Below are 22,567 nucleotides of genomic sequence, written 5' to 3' on the forward strand. Positions count from 1 at the left end.
GGCTAGAACCACATACTGGTGCATGCCTGTCCAACCATCTGCAACCAGTTATGACCATAATATCCCTCACCATTTCATAGACCATTTTAGATTTACATCCCAACAGGTACTGCCACAATGTCAAGTCTAATCACTAAATTAAAATGTCAAATTATATAACAAACACTTGTACACACCCTTCCTTTCAGGCTTAACGGTCCCTTATACTTACACCGTGCTCCACAGCTGCTAACACCAAACACATAGTTATCCAATGTGTTTTATCTAAAACCATTGCCAAACCTCAAAGAAGCTAGGATCTTGTAGGGCGTAACTAAGAAACAGAATAAGAGTTTAATACTAAGAACCTAAGCAGGAGCCAAAACCCAGCTACTGGTACTAAACCCTTCTTAAGCTTAATTTTAACAGCTGAAAGCCCTCATGGAACACTTGTATTTCTTATGTGAATACTAAGATTAATACTGAGATAGAGGGTGTTGTGCAAACTTACACTTAGCCAAGAAATACAGCTATATTATGAAAGGGAACAGTTTTTCAGGGGCACTCAGGAGGCTGAAGAACTTCTCAAAAGATTGTAAGTATAAGAAGAAACTATGACAAATTTCGTAAGGGACTTTAAAACCTGACTGTATCCAGTAACATGCAAATACAGTAATATAAATCCATTTGAAATATAATGATATACATCCATGTAAACTGGCAAAAAACTTAACAGGATTTGGGGTCATGAGCTTAATCAAAACCACTGTAACCTGAAAACAAAACAGTTACTATTAACATTTGAACTCGAAGGGCAAAGCAATAGATGCCCCCCAGTCCTCCCCAAAAAAGAGTAAAAGAACTAATAGTAAGAATTATCTTTTATACCCTGGCCCCCAGAGAATATAAACATATGTCAACCTGTTAATATTTGCTTTCCTGTGGCTGCTGAGCACAGCTGGATGGATCTTATCAAAGAGACAAAGAGGAGAATAAATCAGTGTTCCTGAAATGCCGAGTTTTAATCCTCCTAAGGAAATGACTATTACTCAGATCTAGAGGTTATAGTTTGCAGCGTTACGTATAACAAGTCTATAGATAACCTTTCCAATATACATTATATATAGCACTTAAGAAACAACTACAAAACCCTACTCCAGATGCAGAAGTAACAGATAAATAGCCAAACAACAATTTAAGAGACAAGATAAATTTGGTAAAGATTACTTCTGCAGTCATTTGCCAGGGAGGTAGAAATGGTTTAATGGGTGGCCCATTGAAAAACAGCTGTCATAAAGGAGCAGCCAGTTCAAAAAGGTAGTCAAGCAAAATTGTCCTGAGAAAAATCATGCTAATACTAAAGTCTAAGGCAGGGGGTTTCTGCAGCTTCTAAGCAACCTGAGTTACAATTATTTCATCTAATCAAAGCAGCCTTCATAGGAGTTTCTGAGAATATTTCTATTGTTACCAAAGGTCTTTTTGACACTTAAGAACAATTCTTGAATTAAATATTTGTAACACATGAGCATGGAAAAATACCTCCATATATCACCCTGAATTGCACATGTGAACACTGATAACTCTTAGATGAGTTTTACAAAGCAAAAAGTGATAAAATATGTACTTTATTCCAGCATACAGCCACACAATTACTCCTAGAAAAGGTAAGGTAAAACAGATACTAATTAGGGACTGCACTCTAAGTCCAAAGCATGCTCAGCACAGTGGAAGCCATTCAACTGCTTTAACAGATGCTAGATGTGTACTTACACAAGGTTTGAAACATGCCCATGAAACACTGTACCACCATTCCCTTGCCAGAAATACTGCTTTGTATTTAATGTGTGTACCTCAGATACAAGCTCAAAAGTGTGAAATACTTTACATACATGATTTGCAATAAAAGGACTGCAAGTACTAAGCAGGTTCCTCTGTTCAGTCTGCATTTCACAGAGCACCAGCTGTTTCTCCACATAGCCAAATAAAAAACTTGAGTAACATGCAATCCCAGAAAGATCCCATGTTTATCATTCCCAGCACTTAAACCAGGATTTTCAAACATCTAGGTATTAAAAACAATTAGCTGATGAGAACTGCAGGATTTAAAGTGTGAGTGATTAACAGATTAAACATTGTTGAAGACTGCATTGATAAAAAAAAAAGAATAAAACCTAAGACACAATAGTGCAAAATAAAACAACTTGAAATTTAAAACTAAATTTTTCTATTTTTACAGAGATAAGTACATCTCATGAAAAGATATTTCTGCTGCATTAAGTTTAAAAGTACTAAATAGCATACTTTACACTGAGTACAACAGCAGACCACGTTAAAATGAAAAACAACTTTGTAAGAAGCTGCTGTCCTTTAAAAACACAGCCATTTAATGATTCATTTTATTTTAAAAAATGCACCCTGAAGTAAAAAAAGCTGTCATGTTACCTGAATCCTGTCTAAATTCCCTAAGTTTCACTGAGCCTACCGGCATTATATAGAAGACATATTCCTAACTCTGTTAGAACTGGCTTTAACTCACCTATCCAGAGCTTCACCATGTAAACAATTTCAGAACGTGACCAGAGGTTTGAAATCTCTGTCTCACACAGTTACAGGATTGTAGACAGCTCTACCCTAAATGAACTGCCATCCTGAGATTTTATAGGGCCTCAATTCTTTTGCATGGGAAATTATAACTGATTTAATCTCGAGGACAGACTGTCAGTGCTCAAGTCAGCTTGTAATTCTAAGCAACATGTTCACTGTCTTTCTTCTTTCTCTTATCAATGAGAACTGGACTTTTTAGGTGTCATTTTACAGCAACCTGCCAAAACAGCTGTGCTCGGAGGTGACTGTACACATGCAGATGGCAAGAACTTGCAGGTAAAGCACTGGGAAAGAATTTAAAAGGCTTGGCACTGCAAAAGTTACCAAAGGGGGGAAAAAACGTTGAACAACCAGTGGAAACTTCCAGTGAAATAAACCTTGCTTTCATCTACACAGCTGTCACACTGCGCTGTAACCGGGTGGGGGAAAAAAAAAGGAAAACCTACAGTACACTGATACACATCAAGAGTAAGGATCTGGCAACTCTGCACTGTGGGATTGGCAGGAACTTCTCCTAAACAAGATGTTTGCAAACATCTTGTCTTGACATCCATTATGCTAGCATTTAAGAATTTCAGCTGGAAATTAGGACACCTTTGTGTCTGTCAAGTAAGAGAGACCAGCTCCTGCTCGGAGGTTACATAGCTCAGTGTCACAGAAGGTGCTACCTCAGAAAAAACACAGGCTGCCATGTGGCTTTCCGATCGTTAAGTAACAACAAAACAAAGCTAAGCATAAAAGCTTTCTGCTTGGGTAACAAATGCCAAGTTTTTATACAAAACACATTTTCATTTCAAACACAAAGCTAGGAATTGTGAAATAGATATGTCCTAAGGGCCAAAATGAATTGTTTGGCCTTTCCTACCAAAGAAAATATACCAGGTTGGGAACTTATTTCCTTTTTAAAAAATATATTATGATTATGGATAAGTGCTTCGCACAATTACGTTGGAAATATTTGGGTCCAAAAAGTATTTACTTGTAAGTTAAAAAAAAGGCTTATTTTGTGACATGTATTTTTATTTACTTGAAGTGTTCTGCTTTTCAGTTAGTGTTCCATGCAATTCCCAACCAGTGGCTAACTACAGAGATTTCCAAGATGCTCTGCATAAAGTTCTAATGCTTTTTCAGCAAAAGCTGGGCATAAGTACAAGCTGTAGGAAAAGTAATCACATTTAAAAGAAATTAACTACAGAAGACCTGGGACTCGCAGTGGAACCACAAAACATTACAAGTATGTCATACATGTAGAAACCCATTCTTCCTTTTTATTTAAATGTTATTTTACAATAATTTTTTCTTCCATGGAATACCTTTAGTTTGAAGATGACAAATGAAGGTATCTCCAATAAGCTATTTCAGCTCTAGCTCAACCTTGAGAGAGAAAAAGGTGTCATCATTAAACTAATACTTTCATTGTAGAAACGGTTATTTCAGTACCGAGGAGCATCATTACTGAGGAGCCCAACAGAACGTCAATGACGAAATATCTTAATGTATTCCTGAACTTTAATGATGTTTTATTAACTCATATTTAGTATTCATTACAAGCACATTCAATTTTCTCTTAGCAAGTTGTAATACTGTTTCAAAAAATAACTCTGTAAGCTAAATCTAACTTCCTAACATAATCACATTGAAATTCCATAATAATGAGAGAAGATCATAGAATCATAGAATGGTTTGGGTTGGAAGGGACCTTAAAGATCATCGAGTTTCAACCCCCCTGCCATGGGGAAGGACACCTTCCACTAGACCAGGTTGCTCAAAGCCCCACCCAACCTGGCCTTGAACACTTCCAGGGATGGGACATCCACTTCACAGGACTGTCACAACTTCTCAGATATGACGGATAGTGGCTTAGCAACTTGATCCATCAGTTCAGTGTAAATATATTTGAAATAAATTAATTTGAGTTTTACTTAAAATACATATGCAGTCACCACTACTCCCAGCAAAAGAAACTGTTCAGAGAGCAAAGCCTACTCTCTCCACCCACCAAGAAAAAAAAGCAGCAATTCACTTTCAGGCACCAGTTATTTTCCTATTTCCAGTTTAGAATGCTATCTAGAGAAAGTTAATCATCCCTGTGTTATTTCATACAATAAGTCTATTAGAAGAGTATGAATATTAGAAGAATATTGTGTACAAAATAGCAACTATTCATTCAATTGGAAAAGGACACCGTTTTAAAAGGACATTTGAGAAAACCAAAATCACAGCTAATGAAGCTTTATGTTTTGATTTCTGTTTAAGAGCATGTATACTTAATTTGTACTACTGGAGTTAAAGAGGCCTCAAACTTAATTTTCCTAAAACAAAACTTAAAAGAAACAAGATACTAAACACACTACCAAATCTTGTTCCTTTTTCCTTCTTTTTTGGACAAAACACCATAACTTTAACATATCTGAAACATGAACATTGCTGTGCTAAGCACAGACTGAAAAATACTACATAATTATGTTTTTACCATTTAACATTTTTTCACATTGCTTTTGATAATACTTGCTTTAAGTGTGTATGTTTTAAGTAGAAACTGCTCCATCTGTGCTCTGTTTTCAACCGATATATCAATGAAAAATTTGCAAATAGAAGTGATGGAAAAATCACTTCAAAGTTTCCTATGCTGCAATTATCACTCTGGGTTAACTACGCAACAGTAGAAACTAGAACGTCCAAGAAATTCTACTATCATTCTACAATTATGATGTAAATAAACTCATATTTTACAGCTTTTTCATAAAGGGTGCCATATATTGGCACATTCATTTTTCAGCTGTATCTTACCGTACTTTTAACACTGACATTGCAAACTGCTTTCTATAGGAAGACTTCAAAAGACACAATATTTCAGATAAATAAAATCAGATTACTGTCCCTATTTAAGAAAGAAACAAAGAGATCCAGTCAACAGTCAAACATCAAGCAATACATCTGAGAAGTGGGAAAGGGCAAGGGTAGAAAACTGCACTCTGCTAGGCATACTGGAAAGTTAGCTTAGTCTTTCAAGAAATACTACAAATAAAGTTATATGTACAAAATCTTCACCTAAATTCAGAGAATTTTATACATGTAACAGATGTGAGGGAACGCATAGTAACTACAGAAAACCATTAAGATACAAGACAGCTCAAAGGCCACTTAACACAGTTTAAAATACATAACCAAAGTTTAAAATACATAACCAAAAAAAGTTCGTGAGCTATTTCTAAGTTTCAGGAATTAAATATGATAGACAATGGAAATTTCAGTGATAAAGTTATCAATATGACCTAATTTTTCACTTTTTTTTTTTTTTTTTTTGGTCATCTGCTAAGGAAAGGAATCAAAATCTTTCTTCAGGGCCCTTTAAATCTCAGGCTAAATCAATTTACTGACTGAAAATAGGAAAGTACTTGGGTAAAATGGATTAGTAGTCACCTGTTATTTACCAGTAATTTCTTTCCTCAGATTTCCCATGTGCCTTATTATAATCAGATTTTAATTTCAGAATGAGATTTTATGTACTTGAATCAAATTTTAACTTTGTTTTTAGCATACTGAAAGTGCCAACCTGCACAACATTACATACTGTCAGCTACGAGTGAACCCTTCTGAGCAGAAACCCAAAAGCATGTTTTGAGTAAGTTTTCTGTGTTGAGGTTTATAAACAATTAGGCTAATGAGTCTTCAGGACACATCAGCAAGTTGATCACTTCCTCCAAGACAAGCCTAAAAATAACTCTTAATACCACTGAGGTGGAAAATATTCACATACATTTGTAAAGTATTGTAATTAGAATATTCCGTGCCTGACCCACAACAGTTTAAAATTTTTTTCCAGAATTTTCTCCTTCAATGATCTTGACCCAAAAGCTTACTTTGCAAAGGCAGCTACATGCAACAGTTTTTAAATGAAGTTCAAAGGAGTTAAATTATTTTAAAAAAAAAAAAAGAAGAGCAATATCTAAATACATTAAAACAAAATGAAGGCATAGCAAAGTAACATACTCAAGGTAAACTTCCAACATGCTGGATAATACAACATGCATTCTGCATGCAAAGAAAGCTGTATCTACAACTTTTGAAGAACAAATTCCAAATGAGTTCTGATCCCTTTTTGATGTTTGCAAATGAAACTGCATGCTTAGATGACCAGACAAATTAAAGAGATTAAATTAAATACAGTACATTTACAACGTTAGGAAGTGGCAATCTCAAGGGCTTTGAAGGTATATTTTAAACAAACAGTTCTGGCGGCAACAATTTGTATACTACTACCCATAAAAAATGATCGAACTTGCTTTCCTCAGTGGAGGAAATCATTAGACCTGGAACTGATTTAGAGAAAGAAAAAGGGAAAAGGAAAACATAATAAGTAAAACTTTTATTTAATATTTCTCTGCATAACCTAGAGCTAAATTATTTCCCAGGACAATATTTTAGTTTTTATGTTTTACTCTTTCCAACAGGAGCACTCTTTCAGAAGCATTTGTTTGCTCAAATTGACCATCTGCTCTTACAAATCAAGAAGGAACAAAATTAATAGTGGCTTTATATGATTCTCACACTCAAGTGGAAGCCAAGCACTAATCTGTCATGGATCAGCACTTTCTAGACATAAAATCAATATCTATTACTTGGAGAGGTTTTCTGTTTATGTAGTGGGGAAAAAAAGTGAGTTGGTGACACATGACAGATTTTGCTAAATATTTTTTTACAAGAAAGTGTGTTTAATAGTAGCTATGAATCAATAACGATGTGGTACAGCCACCCTTAAACCATGAAAAGAAGGTAAAGGAGTAGCATACAGCAGTCCTTGCCTTCTCTGGGTGCTTTCATTCGTACTGAGTTATTCTGGAGGTAACAGGGAAGCCAGCCAGCTAAATACATTTATCAATATTACACCGATCATTAAAAAACAGTAGATTATCATTTTATCAGATCTAGTTACACTGTATGATCACAATGTGATTGTGATATTACAGGGCAATTTATTCATATATTTGAACAGTCAATCAGGTCACTCACTTGGAAAGGGTTAGTATTGAAGCCATAGCAAAGACTGTATGAATCACAGCAAATTAGATAAAATGAACGTACGCACTATTGGGTTTGTTTTGTGCAAACAAAACAATTTATTGCTTAGTTCACTAAGCTACTGCTGCTCAGAGAGAAATTCAACCAAGAGCCAGGCTTTGGTTTTAAGTTGTAGTTCCTTAGTACTTCAAAATCAAAGCCTGCAATGTATAAGCTCCACGTTCATTTATGTTAGCTCAGTGGCCAGTACTTCATATGTGGTGTTCCTGCATAACTGGGGTGCTGTGGAATCCTGAGCGCTTATTTTAAGCTAGTCCTTGTATCAGTTTCAAAGCAGAAAGATATACTACTCAATTTACTTCTTTCCACTAATATTAGGCAAACAAAGTTACTTATACAAAGAACAACGAAGCAAATAATGATACAAAAATTCACAGATGCTTCTCCTCACAGTCCGAATCTCCCCAGGGGAGAAATGGAGCATTCAGAGAGTCCCTGAAATGAAACTCAATAGCAATGAAGTTACTATTAAGCAGGTATCCTTTATTGCAGCACTGGGCAGCACTGGGGATTCTCCACCATAAGTGCTCCAAGGAGTTAATGAATTTTTAGAGAATATATACTATACAATCATACATATTCATAGGATTTCCGGGAATTCATTTACATAAACATGATATTTCCAGGAACTTATTAGCATATGTAAATATCCAATTCACATGCACAGTCATCTCTCATGGTGGTCTTCAAGTGATCTTTGGGGGTCTTCAGATGAAGGCTCATAGTCTTCTTCATTGTGCTCGCTGATTGACCCTTGCTTCTGCGCAAACTCAGTCCTAGGATCACATAGACATTGTCCTTCAAGGCTATTGTTGCCATTCTTTGGTGTCTTCCTATCTTCATGGTTCTGTGCATCTGTTCTCCCAAGGCCAAGTTGTCTGTAACGAGATTATCCCAGAGCCCCCCTTATCTTGTAACTGTTCTACTAGCTACTCCCTAAATCACATGAAACCGTAAGGTATTCACAACATCTTTAAATCACACCAGGGTGTCTTCTGATCTAATTAAGTGACTAAGGTATTTACAACATCTTTCTTGCTCTTGTGGTTTTTAACCCTTTCAATAAGGTAAAAGAAAGTGATCTGAATCCTAACAAGAATCACTGAGCAGTTAACAGAAGATTTAATAGCATTATCATAAAAATATAATTGTTCATTTCTTCATTCTTTCTCTTTCAGGAGGGTAAAGATTATTACATTATACTACTCATTAACCTCCCTTTTAAGTAAAACAATCATTTCAGAAAATTCTAATTTTGCCTTGCCTATTATGCTATTATTTCCTTTGGAAACAAGGCCAGATGGGATGAAATTAAAAAAAAAAAAAAAAAAAAAAAAAATCAATTATCTTCCTTTATGATAGCAGTCACAAAACCAAAACAAAACAAAACAATTGCATTTTCTCCCTTATTCTGTTCTGTTGCTTTCTTCAAGGAATATGAAGTATGAACAGTAGCTATCTCAGAAAACAATGGCCCACCAAAAAGCCAGAATGGTCAACAGTGAAATGTCACTTTATAGAAGAACTGTAGGGATGCCACTTTATTCCTTTCAGTGGATTACCTTTTGGGGACCTTATAGGTAGCAAAACATTCTCAACAGATTGTGTCCTCATCTCTTCACTACTAATCTCCCCCCTCCCAAAGTAATGCTTCATGGGTTTTGTATACCAGGTAACACAAAACCAAAGGCAACAAAGCCGTGTGATCCTCTTCCTCCTCAAAATACTGTGCTTGTTTTATCTTATAACAACTACTATTAGTTGTCTAGTAACTCCTATGCCTTTGAACATTTAAAAAAAAATTCTTTGATGTTTTCATAATGATGGCATCAACCAGAAACACAACAGTTAAATTCTCCCAAATGAACCACAGGGCATACTGAAGTTGGAAAATGACTGGCATTTTCAACTAATATCCAAAAAATGTTTTTGGCACAAAGCACTGGCATTTAATGATCATTTTGCTAAACTTCCAAATAAAGGAATGTTATCTTAATACAATCCTTAAAACATTTAAAATTGCATAATGATAACGTCAAAAGAAAGATTTAAACTGTTCTATTCAATGAACGGAAAGGCTGTTTTAATTAAAAGATACCTGGGGAGAATTCATGAATTATCGCTTGATACCTTCAACATACCTTTCTCAGGAATAAAATCCAGTTTGACTAAAATTAACTCTCTTGACACACATACTGATGATGGGTAAAAATCTGAGCAAAGGTTTGTGTTAGTTGCTGTAAATTGTGATTGGTTTTGCCACCCAGCATGTTCATCCAGGGACCAGTCTACCTTCAGCCCTGCAAAATGAGGTTCTCAATATTAAAGCACCTTGAGTTTTTCTGAATTAAAAAAGGATGCTACCTTGATCCAACTATCCGTAATGTGATTCAGAAATAATTAAGAATGAAGATGTATTTGTACACTGATAGAGCTGTTCTTACATATGCTTACATTGTCTCTGGACTTCACGATGCCAGTCAGCCATGTACAATCCAAACAGTCCATAAATATTCCACAACTGCCCATCATGATGAAGCTTGTGGCTACTGAAATTTATTTGTATCAAGTATTTGCTCAGATTAGCTTCTGAAGAAATGGATTATCTCATTTACTCCTAGAAACCGTAGTACACAATCAGAATCTCAAGGCATAACCATCACTCATTCATTGCATCAGTTTTTGCTAGAGTCAATTTTGGGAATCCTGTGTTAGCAAACTACTAAAACAAAATGAACAAGGATTAACCACTTTCATGTCAAAATACTATTCTTCAAACTAAGACAGTCTCCTCTCTTTGCATCTCTTCAAGTTAGAGTAGTTTTACACTTTCTTCTTGGTATTAATTTTCAAACAGATAGAAAAAAAAAAAAGAACATATTTACCAGGTAGATAAGCAGAGGGATTCCTCATTTTTTTATAAAATCTGTTCACAGAAGCCAACACAGATACAGTAAATATGTCTGACAAAGGCAGGCAGACAGCTTGGAGAAGGAGGGCTGCAGAAAAGCAAGCAATCACTATCAGATACATCCTCATGACTTAGGATATAAGCACTCCTCTAGCTCACATATCCCAGGAAGATAAACCAAGAGCCATTATTGCCAGTTAACAGTGAGGAGCTGAGGCACAGCAGCAGTTTATCTCACGTCTGTATTTGCAATGAGTTATGGAGTTGCACAGGCTAAGATGCCTTGAATGCGCCCTCCAACACCGACATGGGTTCAGGCACAGTCACACTCACTGATTAACTCAGCTCTGTCTCAGCCCTTAAGGTTTTCACTAGCCTTTCATTCACCACAGACAGATCGGGTTATTGACAGTAATAAAAATTATGCATAAAAACCACATTCAAAATGGAAGAGTAAAATGTTTCTGGTAATTACAACCCAGTGAGAGCTACAGCAGAAAACTGACAAACCAACATGCAAAGCCATTAGTGTGCTGAAAAAAAAAATCCTATTCACTCTACATGCTCAGTCTTGCCTCTTTGAGCTTATATTAAATCCAAAGATGTTTATTTCGGATTAATTTATACAGTCTGCTGGTTTAGATTAACAGACTGATCTACTAAGGACTTTGGTAAGATTGACTCTACCATCATTAGACTTTGGTAAGATTGACTCTACCATCATTAGACTGATATGGATATATTTCCTTTCTCTGTATCTTTCTGACTCATGCACATTCAAATCAGTTTCATCATAGACAGATTTCTTATTCCTATGCCACTACTCAAAAATAATAAGTCGTATTTTATCACATCCATGAATACCAGCCTGCCCAGTGTGCAGCGAATGAGCCATTAAGTCGCTTAAATAATCACCGCCACAGATATTTGCAAATAGTGATTTTAATAGAAATTCATAAAAGGGTGATTTAACAACGTTCAATGGCAAGGTTCACTCTATCACTTATTAAATGAATGGAATATATGTAGAGAGAGAGAAAGAGGGGCGGGGGGGAGACTGAGATAGAAGGAAGTACAAGGGGGGTAAAGGAAGCCCTCCCGTTGAGTCACGAGGTTCAGAATGGACCCCCTTGCTTTCTAAACTCCTTCTCAGAGAGGAGCCTAGGTGTGGCTGGATCCAGTCCTAGTCTCAGACTTGGTCAACAGTTTATGGCTAAGGATTGTATGTATTTAGCAGCAGTTTAGGTTTTTTTCACAGTAAGAAGAGAATCACAAGAATTTAGTAGTGACTAATCATTGGTTACTCTAGCATCTACAAAGCGATTAAATAAAGCTTACTTCCATATTTGTAACGATTCACACACACACACATAACCACACAATAGGCCTAATAAAGGTACCTCTTAAAATCCCTCGCGAGTTTGGTATGCGCAGATAAAGGTACCCATCAAAAATTCCCCTCGCGTTCAGTGAAATACTCACTTCAAATGATTGCCTCATGGGCAAAGACTGAGCCTCAAGGAATGAAGGGCACTGGAGATCAGCCCAGGTCCTGTCGTCAGGCCTCCGTATGCAAACTTAAAGAGTTCGCAGCTCTGAGAGGCGTCCTACTCAGAGGGAGATACTGGCGCAGCCCGCTGAGGTCCAGGAGAGCTCAAAGGGTCTCCCGTGGTACCGCTGTTTATAGGGTTGTGAGATGATTGACTTTAGGCATCAGTAAATTTCCATTCTGGCCACAGCTCCGGTCGGTAATTGCTGAGTTCTCATTAACTTCAGGAAGGCAGGTACAATCCTCCCGTACCGATCCGCCTGAGTTACAATCCACAATGACATGACCCCAAGCTGTCAAGGGGTGACTGATTATGCCAGGTGAGATCAAGGAATTCTTGTTCTCCAGCTCAGCCATGCAAGAGTGCCTGGTACGACCAAGGGGCGCCTAATTGCCAGACTCATTGCTCAAAGGCCAAGCCTTGACAGGAGTCCCAGTGATCGTAAGGTGGTCCAGGGCAGGGCGGGAGGAACGCACCACCACACAGTGCCATCAAAAAAATTAACTATGCTGACACATCTAGAACTCTCCTGTTCTCAGAGGGATTAATTTGTGCTTCCTGTAGAAATGTAATGACTTCTTTTAAGGAAACAAAAGGTCCAAAGAGATGTCTTGCTGCTGCAACGAATGCCACAAAGTGCTTCATCTACCTGTATGGAAGTTCCTGGTTCAACACAGTGCTTCTGTCCATACACCCGGCTGTAAGTGAAAATGTAAAACTGGACTGTTTCACACTAGATTGTAGCTGAGTATGTTTAGAAACTCATTCTTTTTTGGCATAATTGGGAAGACAGATCCCACAGAAGGACTCTATCACCTATTTCAGACCATTGTCCAGCCCTCAGAAACAGATGAGCCTCCACAAGACTCCCTACTGCCAGTTAAAATCTGCACGCTTGTACTCACTCTCTCTCTAAATATAGGACACTTCTCTGAGAAATGCAAAAAGCAGTGCTGGTCAATTCCTTTACTGTCTTAGAAACTCCAAAGCTAATCATAGTGTCACGTGATTCAGTCTTACAGCATCGTGATTTCTTCTGTTAGCCTTATGTTTTAAATGGGAAAATTGTTAAGTGACTACAGTGTCCCATGCACGATAGCAAAGCTTTCAGTAAAGCCTGATTTTATTTTCTGTGTTTTCTCCTTGCCAAAGCATGGCCTAAAATTAGAGAGAAAGGAAAAAAAAAAGGGGGTTCTCAGACAACCCACGTGTGATATGATCAATGTAAACTCTTCCAGGTGCTTAAAAGAAAATGAAGGCCTACAACAGCATGTCTATCAAAAGTGCAATCTTATTCCACTGATTTCACTGTCTTAGTCTTGTCTGGTTGGACATTTTCCTACTTCCAATCAGGAGTCCATGTACTGCCAGCCTACCACCTTTATATCATTTCTTAAAACTGTTGTGGATTACCTCCACATATGCATCTCTCTCCACTATACAAGCCCTAGAAAGAGCAGCTGGTCTATCTGAATGTGGCTTATCACTGAGAACTGACTTTGCCTGTCAAACATGATCCTCTCCACACCCGGCCATTATAATGATGCAGACTGGAAGCAAATCCACTTGAGATGGCCTCACTGGGCTTTCAGCAGGACCACCTGAGCTTACCCCCCCAGTTCACAGTCTGATGCTTACGTGTGTTCATAAGCAGCATTATCTTCCCCATGCTTAGAGGTTTTACACTGAAGTTTTATTCACAATCACAATTTAAGTATTTATTTATAAATTATTATGTCCTCTTACAAGCTACCAGGAAACATTTGTTGTCTTAGCCATTATATTAATTTTGTTTGGTTTTGTTTTTAAAAAATGCCCACTTCTCCCAGCAACAAATCCCTTTAATTAGGAGATTTTAATGGGGTCTTTATTTAGAAACCCATAATGCGTGCAATGGGGTCAATTCTGCAAAAGGTCTCAGTACTATGGAACAATCTGAGCTCTATCTGAAGTTTGCAGCCACTGTCAAGAGGGAAACCCTGATCCATTTGGCTGGTGGGGGGAGAAGGAAAGCAAAAAAAAAAAAAAAAGAAGGAAAGTAAAAAAAAAAAAAAGAAGGAAAGCAAAAAAAAAAAAAAAGAAGGTAAGCAAAAAAAAAAAAAAAAGAAGGAAAGCAGAAAAAAGAAGAAGGAAAGCAAGTAGGGAACAGATATCCAAGGGTAACAATGAAAATCAATGTTTAAAAAAAAAAAAAAAAAAAAGACCCATTTCCCAGTATATTTCTCAAGAAGAATCAAGCTTTCAAAATATATTATAGCCCCCTTTATAAGCACACTACTGCCATGCATGTGCATGGGCACAGTGAAGAAAAAAAATCACTTATTTGCTGCAACTTGCAAAACAGACAGCTGAAGAGGGATATAATAGGTCTGTAAAACCAGTAGAAGCATGGGGGTGAGTGAATAGGCACTGACAGCCTGCTGTCTCTTTCAAAACAAATATTAAGAGGTTTAAAATAAGAGGAATAGGCCAATCAAAAACAAAAGGACATGGGTTTTGACACAGAACACAGGTTAGCTGACCCAACTCCTGCCTCAAAATGCTGTGGATGGCAGAAGGATGCTAGATAAATGCATGGAAGAGGAATCCACTGAGAGTTGCTGAAAACTCAGAACCTCCGTGTGGCGCAGGAAGCTCCTGAGACAGGAGCAGCTGGAAGCTGAGAGTACAGGCTAGGGAAAGGAGGGAAGTCATGTTTATGCCACTCTTGCGCATCATTCCTTGAAGATGTTTTTTGACGACAAAACATTGCTGGAATCACAGTAATCCAGAATAGCCACCTTTTTTCCTATCATGTAAAAGACTAAAGGAACTGCTAAATTTGCCAGACAAGAAGATACATTTTTACTTTTCATTGAACAGAACTACATGCTTCAAATTACACTTTCTAAAGTACATTTGCAATATCTGGACCTACATGGTTACATCCATATTCAAGAAAATATCCTAATTACTATCACAAACAAGTTACCCTTCTTACAGTATTACATATACTGGTAATGTCCCACCTAGGTAAGAACTAAGTTTTAGTTTGTTTACTGCAAGAGCTAGTTTCAAAAAAGGCTTTGTATTCCCCCAAGACCCACGAGGACTGCCACAGATGAGTGCTTTTGAAAGGTCTCTTCTTTAAAAGCATACTACTTCTCCAACAGGTTTGCAGTCTTTTTGTATGAGTGAGTGATATTATTGCTCCACCTGAGGTTTTCCTTAATGGTTTTGCACTACAACAAGCAAATAAAGTACTTTTTAAAGAAGGACAAGCTGACCGTGGTGCAACAAGAATTAGCAGACGAACACAGACAGTAGTCAAACTTACTTTTGCCCTTTGAAGTTAGAACATTACAGTTGCTTACAATTTTAAACTTGGACTCAAATACTGTAGTGGACAGGTTTGCCATCAAAACAAACCAATAGCCTCATTTGGCTTCATGGCTAATAGGGACACGGGATTTCACTCTTAATTTCTCCATCAAACCTAAGTCTCAGTCTAGCCAAAAGCTTTCCTTTGAGATAGCTATGAAAATTGTTTTCATCTAAATAACTCAAGGGTTGGAGAAATCCAGACTCCGGAACGAAGCCTCTTAGAGCTGGTCATCCACGGGCTCTCCACACCATGACTCAACAATGTTGACCAAGCTGTCCACAGGAATGCAGCCAGGAGTTACCTAAGGACACCACCCTCAGTTAAAAATTTCATCTCATCTCTGATATGAGGTCTATGAACTCACTTTCTAGATGGAGCAGCTCCTTATGATTTGCCTACTAGGTTCTATCTTTCCATTTACTTTCCTGTATACTTTACTAAAATCACACTAAGAATCTGCTATTTCTTGTTCAAAAAACTATAAAATTATGCTTTACCCCAAATCATAAGTATTATTTGTATATTCTGCTTTACATTCAAACAGCCAACCCATCCAACAATTCTTTCAATTGTTGTGCACAACATACAACAATCATAGCTGTACACTGCTCCATATGGCTGGAGAAGGTGTGTTTTACAATTATTTCAATAAGAAAAAATACAGAGTCATAATGTAAGGTTTTTGGTATGTGGTTGTTTTTTTTTTTGTTAGTCCTACGTTTTTCAAAACAAACCCAACTGTTCTCATGCTCACCTGTTTTCCTGGCAAAAACAGTAAATGAATACAGAAAAACACACACAGTACTTTCAGTTAAAGCAAAGCAACATTGCACAGTGTGTGCTATCTCGAAAGCAAACAGAGGAGAAAGTGTGAAAACAGTAGACATTATAACATTTAAATTGCTTAAAGGTAGGGCATTATACTGAAGCAAACTAAATTGGAACAAAAGTTCCTTTCCAATCTTTTAAGTCATCAGCAGCACAGATAAAACATTGCGCTAGAGGAGTTTTTAACAGACAATTCTTATTTCTTATAAATATTCACTGCAAAATCCAGCAGACGTCAGTTTAGACTGTTGCATCAATCAACCACAGATTTCTACACAGGTAATAGGCAAAGGCAATAGCAAACCATACATATGGCACTGAGGGTGAGTCAGTATTCTGGGCTTTCATTTTTTTTAAATCAGTTTCATGTTAAACTCATTTTGTAATTCAACATTGCGAGCAGCCTGTTTAAACTTAGTTTTTGACCTACAGTTTTGTTCACTCTTCCTAAAAACTTACTGTTTGAGGCCTGGTTGGTTATTTGGTGAGGTACATTATGCAAGCTGCTGTATCTTGACCCGTCTGCAGCAGAGATGAAGGCAGAGTCTCTAGCAAGGGAGTATTCGCACTGGTAGACGGTAGCGCTAGCTCGCCGACTCACAGCACTGCAGACACAGACCTCTCTTCTGGGTGCTGGTTATAGCGAGAGAAGCTGTTCCCACACTGGGAGCTTGGACACCTGAGAGCTGCTGCACTGAGCTCTTTGGGCACACACAGCCATCACAGAAAAATAAATCTTTCCTAGACTAAGGTTGCTTCACCTTTGGCTAAGATTTTGTATCAGATGGTTTCTTGTTTTCTTTCAGCCACTGCTGTGGGCTGTTTCCCCCCCAGCCGGTGTCAGAGCAGCAGGAACTTCATCGTAGGTGTGTTCAGTGCCTGTGTGGAGCAGCAACAGCTAGAGACAGCTTAAAGCTGTCAACTTCATCTGCACTCGAGCGGTCACCGACACCTCCGCCAAGCTGAATTACCGCCAGTGAAACAGCACTCACTGAAAAAGCCAAGTGGGTGATGTAGGAAACGGTGCCCCAGGAGCCAGGCTCCGGGCAGGGGCACGCCGGCAGGGTCCGGCAGGCTGGCGCAGCCTCTCCCCGCTCCTCACCAGCGGGCCTTCCGCACGGTGCTGGGGACACCAGCGCCAAGCACCACCGTGCTCTCCCGGACACGGGACAGGCCAGGCGTCGCGGTAAGGCACGTAAACGCCGTTTCCGTGGCCTGCAGTTACCTGTCACTCACCATTGCCTTACCACAGCATCGCCGTGTGGAACACCATGGCCTCCTCACACTGCCTGGCCACATCTGGGTTGGGCTGGGTTGGGCTGGGTTGGGTTGGGTTGGGTTGGGTTGGGTTGGGTTTCTCTCGAAAGAAAGCCCCCAGGCAGCAACCCTACGCGCACCGGGCTATAAAAATCTGCCGCTCCCCCCGAGCCCTGCCGCACGCAGGTACCGCCGGCTGAAACTTTCAACGAGCCGCTGCCGGCAGCGGCCAGGAGGCCGCCGGAGCAGCAGACCCCGGCCGGGACGCGGTGCCTCCCCGCCCCGGGGCGAGCGGGCGGCTCGGCGGCGGCGGCCCGCACTCACCCAGCAGCAGCAGCTTCAGCTCCCGGCGGGCGTCCCGCTTGTCCCGGCGCAGCTGCCGCTCGATCTCCGCGCTGATGCGCTGCGACTCCTTCTCCTCGGCGGAGAGGCAGCAGCCGGCCATGGCCACCGGCGCCCCCGGCTCCCGCCGCCGGAGGGGAGCGGAGGAAAGCCGTCCTCCCCGCCGCGGCAAGGGGCTGCCGCCTCCCCTCCCGCCGCCGGAGGGGCCGCGGGGCCGGGGCGGGCAGGGGCCGCCTCCTCCCGCCGGGTAATGGCCGCAGGCGCGGCCGGGCCGCTGCTCCGGGGGGCGGGAAGGACCCTCCTCCCGCGGCGCCGGGAGCCTGGCGGGCGGAGAGGGGGACCGGGCAGCCTGCGGCGCGCCGGGGCCTGGCGGGGCGGGGGGCGAAGGGAGCCGGCTGCTTCGAAGCGACACAAAAACCACTCATACACAAAAGCCCCCAAAATAACTAAAAAAACAACCAAACAAACAAACAAAAAACAACAAACCAAACCCGCACACACCCACGGGGGAAAGTTAGGAGGCCGGCGGGGAAGGGGAGGCTGGCCGGCAGCACGGAGCCGCGGCTCCCCGGGCTGCGCGCCGCGGCTGCCTGCGGCCGGTGGTGTCAAGCCCCGTACCTCCGGCTTGCTTTCCTTTTCCCCACCTAACAACTTTGCCTCTCAACACGGGTGGAAGCTGTGACAGCGGGGGGGACGTGCCGGCCTTTGGTGTCGACGGGTTTTCATTTTGGAGTTTTTTTTCTAATTAGCTGCATTTCACACCTCGCTTACGTAGCTGAATCTAGCATTTAACTTACTGGCTTGTATTTTGTAAGGAATACAGTCCCGGAAAATCTTTCACATCTAAGGCATGCCTGCAGTAGTAAAACTTCAGAGCAGCTGTAAAGCATTGACACAAGGCTGCTCCAGGCGCCCCGCCGACGTCCCGGGAGCCGACCGTGTCGCATGGTGAGGCTACAGTGGCCTTGCTTCTGCCTGCTACAAGTAGTTCAAGGTCTGCGGTAATACAGGTAGCAATTAGCAGCATTATTACAAAAGACATGTTTGCTATTCCTTAATATAGAAAAAGCTGACTTATTACGGAGCAATTATCACCATCTCCTTTGAGGACATGGAACTGCAAGCAAGCTGCTCGACTACTGTAGCACCAAAGAGTTATGTATTCACTTGTGCTAAAATTACCAATAAAACTGTATGCTGAGGGTGGTCAAGGTGGGAACTCCTTCAGGCTAGAGATCCCATGGCTTCAGGGTTTTTTTCAGTTCAGCCCCTTCTGTTCTCTGGGAAGAATCATCTCCATAGCTGTCTTAGGGCACACCTGCTAATGTAACGCTACATCGTACTCAGTGTCCCAGAGCTTGACACTCATTTACAAGTTTGCAAACAGTGGAGAATATAATATTTATGACCTTCTAACTCTACTGAAGGTCTGCAAAATCAGGACATGATTTTTAAGTCTCTTTTCCAGGTTATTTATTTCAGGTGTAGAAAGCATTTTTTTTTCTGGTGTTTTTTGTTTGTTTGTTTGGGGTATTTTTTGAGGGGGGGGAGAAATATTTATTGCACAGGAGCTAGATCCTCAGGTTTATAGTAACACTGTGTATGCATTAATTTTTTTTTTTTCTCAGCTTTACTTTCTCTGTGCATGTGTTCAAAGTTTGCTTAGAGTTTGATTCTTTACTTTGTCATCCTCCTATCATTTTTTTCTCTACTGGTTTATTCTAAAGAAAATAAACCTTGTAATGATACTTGAACTTTTGAACTTGCAGAGTTTTAAATGCATTTAATAACAAGCAACAAGCTTTTGACTCAAAGTTTATGCAACAGTGATAGGTGAAACCATTAGAAAATAGAAAGATGAGCAAATATTTCTTTAAACAAGCGTAAGTGGTTGATTTGATGGTTTCCTCCCCATAGGCAGTTGCGTGTATTTATATTGTGAATGTAAAATATGTTTTTAAATCAAAGCTTAGTATTTCTAGGTCCATGGAAAGCAATTGTCTCCACTTTTACCAATTAAATGTATGAGAGTAAGTAATTATAAAGCAGTTGCTTCATAATTTGAAAGCTAAATATTTTTGTACTTTTTAATGCTAGTAACTTTTCAGAATACCTTCCTGACATAAGAAAGAATGCAGGCAGGTTTTAAAGAAGTCAGGATCCTCCGAGTTTGCTGATCCTGGCGTTTCATACAAAGGTGGCTGTTCTCTGAATAATGTTATTCATTGCTAGTGCAAGTAAATATTTGCGTTGTCTAATAGTATTTGATGACCAGTACATACAGTTTGAGATAAGCGTCAGAATCAGGTTTTTTTTGGTGAACTACAGAATGGTGTACACAGCAGTACAATTCCCACTATGCTAACAACTTTGAAAATTCACATCATATCTCTGTTCCCACATTAGGGTTGGCTCTCCAAGGAAAAAATTCAAAGTCCAAATTTATTCTTACTGTATATCTCTTACCTTTATTAGCATTATTCAAAAGCAAAAATAAGCATCTACAGAAGAGTTTTCAGGATTGTACTATATGAGTTTTTCCTCCATGGTTCCACAGAAGTACATCGGCTCACTTAAGAAGTGTCAATAAAAACTCCTTTTTCAGTGGAGGAGGGTCACAATTCCTCATCGGTGATTCTTTAGCAACAACAACAAGAAAGTGTCATAATGCAACAGGCAAAGGAAGGGAGAGGAAAAGGGAAGCTACACAGATTCACACCTCTAATGGGCAGCAGGGTTAGGCTTCTAGACGAGGGGTTTTTCTGTGCCATAACGCAGTCAAGTTCAAAACAATTTCTTAGTGACTGCGGAGTTCCCTACCTGTAATTTTTTTAACAGGCTGAAGGACTCTTCCCAATGTATTACACTTTATTTCACCTATTTCCTCATCTAAGAACAAGTTAGTATAATGTAGGAAATCCTTCAGGCAATTTATTCCTGGAACTAACATTTATGTGATATTCTTAAGCTTTCTTCCAATCACCAGTGCTATTTTTTCCAGCTTACTTGTTGCTTTCTTGAATAAACATGCACTGCTTACGGTTTGATTATCCTGTAGCTGAGAAATAGAATTGTGCCGGTTACAAGGCTATCGATATTTTCTTCCGAGCTCCTGAGGGCTTTGTTTATCCAAAATGCTGCTACATATCTCTTGGTGCAGCTGAAGAGAAATACAACCACTAAAAGTACCAGGCAGACACTTTTGTCTGTAGCAGCCCCTAGGCTTTATGAAGAGTTAGATTCCAAGAGGCTGTGCAGAACATGAAGACTTAATGGTATTTTCTAGACCAGTTATTAGCACCTAGCACATTTCCCTTTAACTCCTCTGGCTGATCCACTATTAACCAGATGTGCCTGCTCCCACAGATGCAGGCATATGAACTCCCTAACAATCCTGAGAAGGCTGCCAAAAACTAAGGGGTAGGTAAAAGGTTGGTGTCAGTACAGTTTTTCTTAAGAGCGGATAAGTTTTCAGAAAAAAAGATTCAGTTCTGAGCGAGTTATAATATAAATAACCATCAGTGCTGAACGTTCTGCACTCAGCTAAACAAAGTATATGTTTTGCTAAGGGTAGGTTTGAGGTTTTTAAAAAGCTGTGATGTAAAAATGCATAGAACTCAAAGGTCTGATTATCTGACATGCCCACATTGCTGAAAAGTAGCTGAAAAAGCTGTGCTCGCATGTAGTTGGGAAAAGTTTTAAATCACTCCTTTTTCTTAAGTGGGGTGGTAGTTAGGTTTGACCTCACAGAGTACAGTCAGAAGTCATTTTTAGTGAATATCTTGTAACCGAATATAAAACACCTACAGGTAGTTCCCTCTTTCTTCTGCTTGCCCATTGTTATTCTTCAAGGGCCAGGCCACACAAAATCATATACTGCTGTTTACTGCTGATCAGGTTTTCATTGTTATTATGCTTCCTTGAGAGTGAACATCATCTTCAAATCAGGAGGGTATCACCTAAAAAGACCAAGAAACAGTGTTCTGTAGCAACCAGGAAGAGAGTGGATATTGTGGTTTTGGGTAGAGGTAGGGACCTGGAGAACAGCTACAGTAGAAGGAACTTGTAGATGTTTCATAACCTCGTATTTTATTGTGTGCTTTAAATGGAAGTAGTTGGTTGAATAAAAAAGGTAATGAGTATAAAAGTATAGAAGCAACTTCAGTTTTGTTATTTTTAAAAGTGTTTTTTTTTTTCTGATGGCTCACAGTTGGCTTTTTTGGTATTGTTGAGATGGAGAGAGAACTTCAAGGCAGAATACCTGATACGAATAATATTTCAGTTTTACTCCTAAATTACGTATGCACTTTTTCTTAACTATTTCTAGCTAAGAATATGTTCTTACCTACTATAAGTGAGAGCAGTGGTAGAAGAGCATTGGAAATCCTGCTGTCATTCACTCAAGATGTACTGAAAAAATGAGAAATCCATTTTTTCTGGGCCTTCATAGACCATGGTCATTTTAACCTGTGAAAAATGGATATGGGATTTTTATTTGGTAGTGGTTTATACCCACTTTTCTTAGGAGTAAACAACTAGGTAGGATGCAGAAATTCAAAGAGAAACAGACCTCAAATGTTATGCATGTTTCAAAATTGGAAGATTAATATAAACTCAGTTTTGCACTAACAATCATGTGTGGCTTTCTCT

General features: G+C 39.5%; 1 protein-coding gene across 1 annotated transcript in view; it reads right to left on the minus strand.

The window, feature by feature from the left end:
- LOC309603096 (guanine nucleotide-binding protein subunit alpha-14) overlaps positions 1–18,020 on the minus strand; it is a gene marked incomplete at both ends in the record, with an annotated part of 90,517 nt that extends 72,497 nt beyond the window's left edge. Inside the window, one exon of the mRNA XM_082337498.1 lies at positions 17,900–18,020. Within this exon, the coding sequence (XP_082193624.1) occupies positions 17,900–18,020 (121 nt within the window). The remainder of the gene's footprint in view (positions 1–17,899) is intronic.
- Positions 18,021–22,567: the final 4,547 nt, after the last annotated feature.

This window comes from Platalea leucorodia, assembly GCF_965183815.1.
Source record: "Platalea leucorodia genome assembly, chromosome: Z".
Classification (NCBI taxonomy): Eukaryota; Metazoa; Chordata; class Aves; order Pelecaniformes; family Threskiornithidae; genus Platalea; species Platalea leucorodia.